Source organism: Oreochromis niloticus, linkage group LG11 (assembly GCF_001858045.2).
Source record: "Oreochromis niloticus isolate F11D_XX linkage group LG11, O_niloticus_UMD_NMBU, whole genome shotgun sequence".
Classification (NCBI taxonomy): domain Eukaryota; kingdom Metazoa; phylum Chordata; class Actinopteri; order Cichliformes; family Cichlidae; genus Oreochromis; species Oreochromis niloticus.
The window spans coordinates 38,082,135-38,093,426 of NC_031976.2; the positions used below are offsets into that span (position 1 = coordinate 38,082,135).

Below are 11,292 nucleotides of genomic sequence, written 5' to 3' on the forward strand. Positions count from 1 at the left end.
GAGATTTCAGTCGTTTTATTCAAAAACACACAGCAACACGATCAGAACACAGGAATAAAAAAATAAAATTACGGAGGAGGAGGAGCATCGCTCCGGCTTCACGCTTCCAAACTCAACACCACAGATCAGGGCCAAACGGACGACAGCACAAACCTACAGAGACCAGTTCACTTCTATTTACACAGGGATCCGTGGGGGTGGGACGGGAGGCCGCAGACCCAACAGGTGACAGGTGACGGGGGCGGGGTTAAAACAGTAACAGTCAATTTAAAAGAATGAAGGAAAAAAGCTTAGGGGAGGAGCCAACTACAAGATCCAGAGTGCACTGCTTTGGAGTCATCCAATCAGAGAGCAGAGAGGAGGGCAACTCTGGATCCATGTTTGGAGCAATCAGCTGTTGAGAATCATGGGTAGTGTAGTGTCTGGACTCACAGGCTCAGGAGAACTGGGTTGAGTGGGAGGAGCTCCGCCTTCCAGCTGATCAATAATCAATAGAGGAGAGACAGGAACATGCCACATTTTCCAGGCAGACAGTCTGACAGCGCTATAGTCTGGTTCCAGATACCAGCCCACCAATCAGCTGACAGCCCGCCGCTGCAGGTCACTTCCTGTATATTTTTATTTTTTGCAGATACAAACTGAACGAAAAACAAAGGAAACAGCTGACTCGCTTCAGATCAATAAAGTCAAATAAAAACACTCGATTGACTATCCAACCGATCGATAGCTTAAAACAGATCAATGACAGAACATCGTGACCGCGCCCCGAACGAGGGTTTCAGAGAATTTAGGAATTTTGAACTGATCAGCTGGGTCCAAGACGCGAGCGTGTGTTAAGTAACATCAGCGATCAACAGATTACAGACGGAGACGGCGCCACCCATCACACCCCGAGACATGTGGTGATTTAAAACCCTCCCCCAAAAACCAAAAACGCGTTAAAGGGTGTGGCTGCGTGATGACATCACCAGAGGCGTGTGGGGCTCGTACAGCGAGCAGACTGGAAAATGAAATGTTTTCAGACCCTGATTGATTTCCCCTCGCCACCGCTGATGACATCATCACTGTGACAAACACCAATCATGTAGCGCGTTCCTCGGATTGTTAAATATTCGTATCACAGGGGTGAGGAACGGTGTGTCGCTGCCCCCTGCTGTCTGTGTGATGAGCAGCAGGCCGGTGCTGAGGATGAGGAGGTGATGAAGCTGGAGCAGACTGAGGAGCTGCTGAGGTGTTCCTTTTTTTTTTTGTCCTTCATGGTTTTCCTGAATTTCATATTTGTGCGTGACATGTCTGAGGGAACGCGGTGCATTTCTAAGCTCCGTTATTGACTTCCTGCTGATCAGCTGACCGGCGGAGGAGTGACATCACCGCGGTGAAGGACAGCGATGAGCCTGATCTCAGCTTCCTGTTTGTCTGGAGCTCCAAAACCACGTCCTGCCGGGGTCAGGTGGAGGTGGGGAGGGGCGGGGGGAGGCGGGGGTGTCAGACGATATAGTGTGCAAAGGTGGTTGGACTACTCGTCGTCGTCATCTTCACCTTCGTCGTCGGCGTCTCTCTTCCTCTTCTCGCCCTGAACAGCGGCGCCGTCCTCATCTGAGGAAATCAGAGCAGCCATCAATCACCTGATCAATAATCAGTAATCATTGATCAATAACACGGTGAGACTGAGGAGGAAGCGACCCTGACAGAAGGAACTACAATGAAAATAAAAGTGTAAAGAACTCCTTCAGAATAAAACTCTGAAGACTTTTCAAAAAAAGTTTAGTTTCTGATGAGCTCAAGTGTTTTTTTCCTAATCAAGTTGATCAAAATTCATTTTCCATCGAGAGCAGAGCAGAAAGCATTTTTACCACCAGGTGGCACTGCACTGAATGGGTTTCATTAAACACATCAATCACATGACGGCGAAACTTGCAATGACATGTCATCATTGGGTAACTAGGCAGGTCGCCAGGGAAACATGGCCTAGGCGTGCAGTTTAAATGCCATGATGTGATCATTACTGTAACACAGACATCGACTGTGAAGTCGCCGTGACAACAGCCACAGCCTCACAGTCACAGAGGCTGTGGCTGTTAAAAAACAACAACAAAAAACAAAACAAAAAGAAAAAACCCTCCAATCAAGTTTCAGCGACACAAACCTCCATCCTCTTCTTCTTCCTCGTCCTCTTCGTCCTCCTCGACGTAGTCTCCATCGTCCTCTTCATCCTTAAAACACATTTAAAACATGTTAAACTCAACTCTGAGCACGCCGTGAGGCAGGCTCCTCCTCCTCTGCTCTCTGTTTACCTTCATTATAAATGAAGTTGTAAGTCATGACCGCTCACCTGGATTCCCTCCTTCATCAGGTACGACAGGCCGACCTCGTCTCCCTCAGAGCCTTCATCATCCTCTTCATCATCATCATCATCATCATCTCCGGGTGGGCCGGCTTCATCATCCTCATCTAGAACAAAATATTCTAACATCAGAAACAGGACGTTTGTCCTCCCCGTGGACCACTTCCTGTCCTTAATCTGAATCAGTTGGCTGAAGGCGACCAGCAGATTTACGGCTTAACGAAGTCCTGCACACAAAAAACACCTAGACGCCCATTAATCTGATCTGGGTGGGTCAGAGAAGCTCAGCATTAGCGGCTCACCGTTCTCTGCCTCGGAGTCGGGCACCTCGTTGTCTTCCTCGTCAAACCCATCCAGGTAGGTGAGCTGAGGCAGCAGCTCGAAGACGCCATCTCTGTAGTCATCCAGCGCCGTGACCTCACAGCTGTACAGGTCCAGGCTCTTCAGGTTCTTCAGGTTTTGCTGGACAAGAACAAAGCAGAGGAATCCTCAAAAACACGGAGAGCAACGCCCGATTCCCCGACTTTAATCTGCGGCTACGTTTCAGGGTCTCTCATCGACAGGTTCAGGTGTTTTGATCGGCCTAACAAGCTTAACGAGCGGACGTACCAAAGGCTCGATGGTGCTCAGATCCTTGATCTTGTTCCCGCTCAGGTTCAGGTAGGTGAGGCTGGGACATTTCTCAGCCAGCGCATCCAGACCCCCCGAGATGGTGTTATCGCTCACCTCCAACTGAAACACAGGACATGCATCATCAGGCACGCTGAGAGGAGGAAGCAGCACACAGACGGCAACAGCCACTCAGCTCGTTCCTTCAGATCTTTTCTCATCTATCGACTCTGTAGAAGTACTACAGTAGGACAGAGTGCAGCAGTACTTCAAATATTTGAATTCATCTCAAAAAGTATGAAAGTTTGTTTCCACCACTGAAAAATAAAGGAAGCCAAACTTAACCCCAAATTCTGAGTTGAAATTTCAAGTTAGTACTGCCAATCAGCATCCAGCTCCGTGGATGACATCATTTCCTTATTATCCGGATGCAGATGGATGATGTGTGTATGCGCCATATTTCTAAATTTTGAGTTGTTTTCCTGTGGCAGAAACAAGCTTACATATAAAAGTGGAATATCGTTCATCTTTTCAGTGTGTGTTTCAGCGCTGGGGTCAAAGGTCATAAGACACATTCAGAAGGCACATCCAATCAGAGGTCACATGTGATGTTCAATACGTGTCCTTTAACACATCACTGCACACACGCCGATTCTGACTGTGCTGTGTTCAGGTGCGTCACACCTGCAGGTGAACTGACCTTGCGTAGTTTGGGCAGTGAGGGCAGTTTGGAGAGCGAGCTGAGGCCGACGTTCACCATGCTGAGGATCTCCAGCCCAGTGTAATCGTCCGTGAGTCCTTCCACCTCACCATCGCTGGAGCGACAGTTATCCACCACCAGCTCCGCCACCTAAGCGCCACCGCATCACGTGACAAAGAGATTAAAATTTACACCAGACTACACATTAGGGCTGGGCGATATGGCCTAAAATCCATATCACGGTATAATTTGAAGCATGTGCGGTAACGATATATATCGCGATATATTCTTTTCTTCTGTATAACGTATTTTACACACAATAAGGCGCACTTAAAATCCTTCAATTTTCTCAAAAATCGACAGTGTGTGCCTTATGTATGAATTCTGGTTGTGCTTACTGACCTTGAACCAATCTTATGTGGTACACGGCGCTCAAAAATCTGTCAAAAATGTTTTAGTACGACTTTGGCAAGCTAGGAAGCCGCACCGCTTGATGGATTGTCGGAGCGTTACGGCTGCCGTAGTCAGGAGCCTTGTGGAGTAATCTGGGTCCTAAACTCCGTCCGGTTCAGGTCCCAAAGTCACACGATCACTGCGACATCACTGAGAGTTAAAAACTGTCTAAATTCTTTCATCTTTAATAAAATGATCAGCGTTGCTGCTTTACCAGGTGTAACAATTAAGTTTAACATCCAGGCATCCATGAAAACAGAATTTATTACATTTAATGGAGTTAGAAGTTAGCAGGAAGTTAGCGGAAGTTAGCTCGCTAGTTTCACTAGTTACCTAAATATGACATAGCATGTCCTGACTGAGAGATTTCTGAAAAAATTCAAACGTACAGCTAGTGCTGGGCGATATGACGATATATATCGTGTGAACGATAGAAAAGTGTCTATCGTGCCATTCATCTTCTATCGTTTCTAACCCAAATTTTATAAATTATTACATAAAATATATAATTAACCCTTTACAACCGGTCGGAGCAGGCACGCTCCGTTTTGCCTAACTATTTTTAAATCCCTGTAGAACTGGAACCACGTGAGGTAGCGCAATAATTTTTTTTGCATGTGAAACCGGAGGAGTTGTACTTACATCTTATGCCATTAGCTTGCCCGAGGTCACGGTTTTCTTCCACATATAGCTTTGCAAAAATTGCATAAGAAGCACTTGCAGCAACAAAAACATAATATTCCAGAAACACGCTTTGCCGATGTTCATTACACGTCCTACGTTGGCATATACGTCAGCGCGAACTCTCTCATGTCCGCCATTACCTGCCCGAAACCGGAAGTGACGTCATTTTCGCGAAAGGGCCTTATAAGCCTATGTTGGTGTTTTTAAAAGTCATGTTTGACTTTATGCTTTTCTGTATCGTTTCTGGGATGCTTAGAACTCATATTACACTGTTGGAAATAGTTTATTTTGATGCATTATAATATTTATTTTCATTTTTCCTGTAGTATATAAGAATTAGTGTATCTCAAAAATAAAACTATGAAGACACTCAAAATAAATTTCTCATGGTTGGAAACTATTTTGTGCAACTTTTTTGTATTTACAGTTTTGAGGAATACACCTATGAAATTTTTCTAACTAGAAATATATGTAAAAAACCCAAAAACGATTATCAATTTTTTTGTAGTTTATTGCACATAATTCTTCTGCAATTTATGTAGTTACTATGGACTTAATGCATACATATTATTAAAATTTGGGCTATAACGGTTGTATTGATGTATAGCAACTTGAAATGCTCCCACAAATGGCACTACAGCATGTAAAAACATAAAGATAAGCTCTGGCGGACTTGGTTCTATGGTAGATCTTAAAGGGTTAAATAGCCTGTGGCAAATATATTAGTGTTGTCTTCTCACTATACATGCTCTTAACTTCATGCAAGAGAAAATAAAGTATAAAAAAATGATATTTTTTGCAAACAAACTCCGTCTTGTGGTTTGCGACATGGTGCTGCTGTACGTGCACCCGGATTTGCGACATACTTTACGGTAAGTCAAAACAAAGACTGCACCCTCGGCACTTGCTGTTTACAGACTGCGTACTTTCCAGATGAGCACAGGTCAGGTGGTATATCATGATATATATCGTTATCGTGATATAAAATAATTCATATCGTGATAAATATTTTTTCCATATCGCCCAGCACTACGTACAGCTCTGCTATCACTTCCAACATAAATGAAGACAGAAAACTAAACAGCAGTGACATTTGTAGGGTTACTGAAGTTGGACTAGGTGGTATATAATGATGTGCTACGTGATCGCTAGCAAAACAGCTACGTTAGATTAACATTAGCACAGTAAAGTTGAAGGATGGCCGCTAACTTTTTTCCACTCGATAAAAGTTAACGTGAGGGTTCCCGATGGTTAGGGACAAATGCAATCCCATGGCAGGATGCTGTAAACAGACCAAACTTCAGTCAGGAGAACTGAGATAATCCATCCACAATACGAGGTTAGTCATTAATATACTGCTACAACATGGGAATAGAGCAGTTGTTAGGGAATTCAGCATTAATGAATCAATGGTAGGGAAGTGGAGGAAGCGCAGTTTTTGGCTTTCCCCATATTCCAAAAGTGCTTTGTCTCTTTGCTGTTACTGTTGCCCGGCATAATTTGCAGATGATGTTGTTTGCAGCCGCTGCGATGCTTTCGACCAAAACAGCGCATGTTGATAGTGTCATCAAGCTGCGCCTATCACGGTACAGTGGTATAGTCAAAATCTCTACCATTGGCCAAATTTATATCGTTTCTACCCTATACCGTTTATACCACCCACCCCTATTACACATCACACATATTCAAACTTTCAGCTTGCATGTCTCACACACACACACACACACACACCTGTTGCCACCTGGTGGCGTACACACAGACTGCAGTCTGTGACCGTAAAATATAATGTTTTAAATCAGGGGTCCCCAATCTCAGTCCACGAGGGCCGGTGTCCCTGCAGGTTTTAGATCTCACCCTGGGTCAACACACCTGAATCACATGATTAGCCTCTGGAGAACTTCAAGACATGTTGAGAAGGTAATTTATTCATTAAAATCAGCTGTGATGGATCAAGGACACATCTAAAACCTGTAGGGACACCGGCCCTCGTGGACTGAGATTGGGGACCCCTGTTTTAAATAAACCATCTTCCAGCGCTTCAGCATTTAAAAACTACTGTAGCCCGCGAGGGGCGGGGGGGTCAGTCTGCCGGGTGTTACACACTCACACATCTCCCTGCCCACAGTTACAGGTGTGCACCCAACTTCATACACAGTGGGCGGGGCTCCTCAGCTGTGGAGCCATTTTACACTACCCACATTCAAGACCGACCCAGAACAGGTCGCGCTTGAAAATGAGACCTCGTGTCTCAATGAGATTTACCTGTATAAAGGTGAAATAAAAATAACAAAGAACACACATAAAGCTTCACCAGCCCTGGGTTTGAGCATGCGCGGGTCATCATGACTTATATGTTTTGATAACGACAACAACAACAAATCCAGCAGGGTGCTTGCACAGTGAGTGTTTGGGGGGGAACCATGCATGTGCAGGACAGGTAAACAGGTATGGCCGTTCTCAGGTACATGAATAACCACGTGGTTTAACGCTGGAAATGCCGAGGAGCTCATCAGGAGGAGGTATCTGGTAAACCCGGGTTTCAGAGGTTTCTGGGGAGTCTTCAGAAAACTAAACGAGTGTCACTTTCGGTCGGAGCTCTTCGCCCGGGCCAGCACTCCACCTCTCCCGCTGGATCTCATCCATATAGCTGTTAGTGTGTGACCGGAAAACCGGCGCTCAGCTTCACCGTTACTATCACCGACATGAGAGCACACCTCACCCACCAAAACTGTTCGTGCGGCAGTGTGAGAAACTTTTTAAAAACCCTCTCCATAGTTTAAATCCGCCTCCCACCGAACCTCGCGTAGTTTTTGTGAAATTTAAGCGCGCGGCACTCGTGCGCCTGAAAACACAGCAAGGAGGGCGGGAACAGCAGACTGAACAACAACTCTTTAAACTCCGATTTATTGTGAACAACGTACCGTTTTCAGACAGCGCCTGGGTCGAACTGACCCGTGGCGACACGGAAACTGTGGAGAGCCTTTAAAGATGTTATAATAGAAAAATGACTTGACTTAGAACTATATGAGCTTAAACGCTGAAATGAGAATGGAGTCCGGCCGCAAACGCCATCACAGCACGACCATCGCGGATCAGTAACTCTCTAACAGTAAAGGTTAAAATGGGAGCCTGCTCGGCCGAGCGGTCACCCCGGGGTGTTCAAACAAATGCAGCCGAACCCAGCCACAGTCCGCGACTACATTTTCTCGGTACCGTCGAGGACCAGCGGCGGCTCTCGGCGCGCTCCCCCGGCCGCGGTTCTGTTATGAGGGCTGGGCGCTCGGCAGGTTAGCCTGTTAGCCCGTGTGCTAGCTGCGGGAGGCTCGCGCGAGGCTGCCCCGCGAGAAGTGAGCGCGGGAGAGGGATCGAGCCTGCACGCCGCGGGCTCCTCCAGGACCGAGCGGAGTTTCCTCCATGTTGGAGCCACAAACATGTCGCGTCTTATCGTTCAAAAACACCGACAGAAGATCAGTCCGCGGGTTGGGAAAAGTCGACGGCCGCCCACGCTGAATGTTATCAGCATCGTCATGGCTTCACACGGCATCCTTCACCAGTTTCTTCACGAAATAAATAAATTAAAGTGTTGTAGTTACTTGCCTCGGCTGGATTTCTGTTCCTCAGCTCCAGACTAATCCTCTTCTTCATCTCCATGTCGAAGCCCGAACAGAGGGCGAAAAAACAAAGTATAACAAAGGAAAAGTGAAAATAAAATGCGCGTCAGTGAAACACTCCTTCTTCTACGGACACAAGGCGACAACTAAACCTCCATGTTCGCTGTTGCCGGTCCTCCACTGTTAGACCACGCCCCCATCTAATGAATATCCATATTTTTAAGAAGCTTAACCTGTTATTGGTCCAAACACGATCAACTTACTAAGCCCCCCCCTAGCATCTTAATATGCACAGACCTCGTCTGTGAGTGGCTGTAAATGCAACTACGTCACTTTAGTGTTACCAATGAGAGGGTGAACATGAAACGTTTAAACTTTACAGGCGCCCTCTCTTTGTCCTCGTTGGCGCCATATTGCAATGGTCACTGTGATCATTTTTCATCGATTACCACAAAATAACCACAGTGTTTACATCAATAATTCACCTATACACACATTATTACATCCAACTTCGTGCCTTTGATCTGACCACAGAGGCTGTTTGTTGTTTTAAGTATTTATTGCAATAATAAACATGATTCATATCATGGTTAATCAAAGTATTTTCTATATCTTTTCATATTTATTACAGGTTATATTCTCCTTCTTCTTCTTCTTGTTATTAAGAGCCATGGGAGGTGACGTGGTAGAAAAATATGAAACAAATAAATCATATAATTTACTTGAACATTTTTTCTGTAAAAAAACCAAAGTGACCGAAACACAGATTTTCACTTAAGTTTAGACTTTCCTTTGATCAGATAATCAGAGTCCATGATTTTCCTGACCTTTAACCTTCCACCTGTCTGATTGCTGAGGTAAACATGAGATACCACCAAAGTCTTTCCAGACACAAGTCTAAAGGTAGCCAGAAAGCCTCGAGCACCTGTGTGGGCAGTTATTTGGAAGAGTCAAACTTTAAGAGTCTACAGAGCTCCAGTAACACGTGTGTCTGCAGAGAACAACAGTTGCCTTAAGGTGCTTTATGTTGTAAGGTAAAGAGCCTTCAATAATACAGAGAAAACCCCCTATGAGCAAGCACGTGGTGACAGGGGGAAGGAAAAACTCCCTTTTAACAGGAAGACTCCTCCAGCAGAACCAGGCTCAGGGAGGGACAGCCAACAATCATTCACTCTCTGTAACAGTTGGAAACTTTTTCTCCATCAGCATTTTCAGCACTGCTGCCATTTGGTTCCACCAACCCTGTGCGCTGGTCAGATTTGACTCTTTCAGCTCCTCCAATCACATTTAGACTGTGACTTGTGCATGCCTGCAGAGGGCAGTGTTGGACCTCTGTGTGATGCTGTTCTTTAGCGTCTAACTTCCATTTCCTCACCAGGTGCTTGGTGTTGCATGCATGTACAGGCGGCCATGTTTTCATTTTGGTTGGTTTTCTTCAACACAGATGCTCTGGATCTTATGTGTGTATGGGGCATGTGTGTAGTGACAATGGAAGCTATTCTATTCTATTTATTTTGAAGTTTTAGGTCATGGTGAGCACGCTGAGAACAGAGAGCAGATCTTCTCTCTGCTGAATGCTCTGAGATGAGATTATGATGCAAATATGGTTAACTTCACTGCACTGCGTTGACCCGGTGTACATGAGCAAACAGGTTCTTAACGTGGCCCTGAAACTCTTTCGAATCTATGGCGTTATTTTTGTGCATCTATTCTGAGCGCATGGAAATCATTGTTGCAAGTACAAATGTTGCATTTTGAGGAGAAAATTACTTTGAAGGAAGAAAACTCAGTGTTTCAGTGTTTGCTAATATCCATAAACACACACACACAATAACAGCCGCTCTCGCTCAGATCTCTGCTCTGTGTGCTCAGACGTCTGCAGACCTGCTCTCTACATCTCTGCTGCCTGCACTCTTAACTCTCTGTACAACGTTATAAATGTGCCACAAAACCAACCAATCACAGACTTGGATGCAAAAATTCTGATTGGCTGTTTAGGTCTCCAATCAGCTCGCTAGCTACTAGCTAAATCCAGCAGAGTGGTTTGGTTTAAACTAGATGAAAACCAACAATGGTCTTAAAAAACGATATATTTTAGAATAAAACAATTAAACATACTAACTGAAAATGGGTTTAGCTACACTCTGGACTGTTTCTGGATTGCAGTGGCTAGTGAGCTGAGATGTCTCCACAGCTGTGGAGAAACTCCAGTGTTCTGAATGTGGACTACAGACAGATCATGTGACATACTTGAGCACATCGTTGTTACTGCTGCTTTCTGCAGGTCACATGAACGAGACGCAGCCATGAAAAACATAATTCTTCCTCCTGCTGCTGCAGAGACGATCCAGAGGAGCTCCGTCACTCTCAAGAACATTTGAACCACAGCAGACTGAATTGCGAACCTCATTTCACTAAAGCTCAGACCCTTTACACTGACTCAGAGTTCAGCTGTGGGTCCAAACATATGTGCAGGTTATTAATCAACAGGTCCATGAAGGTACTACAACGCGGCCTGTCTTCCTAATTTCCTCGGTTTTGATGAAAAACGGTGGGCGTAAGAGAAGCGTGGCGCTCGTGTTTCCTCTTCGTAACTTGGCCTTTATTCATGAAGAATCTCTTCACAAACCAGTAAGATTAAATCTGTAAAAGAAAGATGGATTCGCTGCTTTAATTCCTGCGATCGCCAAACACGTCTTCGTCCGTCTGTTTTACGTTCAGAAAACATCTGAAAACGTGGACAAAGGTACACGTGTAACAGTAGTGATGTAGCCCAAATCTGATTGGTTACTGGGACACTCGCAGGGGATCTGACGATATCTGATGGATTATTTCTGTGTGCGCGTCAGTACATTGAAGAGGGTGTGGCCTTTTTTATGGACCAGGTGTGG

At 45.2% G+C, this 11,292-nt stretch overlaps 1 protein-coding gene across 2 annotated transcripts; it reads right to left on the reverse strand.

Moving 5' to 3' along the window:
* Window positions 1-8,596, reverse strand: LOC100710014 (acidic leucine-rich nuclear phosphoprotein 32 family member E). 2 transcript variants are annotated; one of them, XM_003457568.5, is made up of 7 exons: window positions 8,388-8,596; window positions 3,654-3,803; window positions 2,954-3,076; window positions 2,647-2,806; window positions 2,333-2,451; window positions 2,147-2,213; window positions 1-1,596 (listed from the first exon to the last, which is right to left on the reverse strand). In XM_003457568.5, exons 1-7 carry the CDS (start codon window positions 8,439-8,441, stop codon window positions 1,517-1,519), a joined length of 753 nt encoding a protein of 250 aa, XP_003457616.1. In that variant the 5' UTR covers window positions 8,442-8,596; the 3' UTR covers window positions 1-1,516. The 2 variants fall into 2 exon arrangements, with proteins under 2 accessions (XP_003457616.1, XP_025767626.1); XM_025911841.1 differs by lacking the exon at window positions 8,388-8,596 and adding an exon at window positions 7,712-8,300.
* Window positions 8,597-11,292: the final 2,696 nt, after the last annotated feature.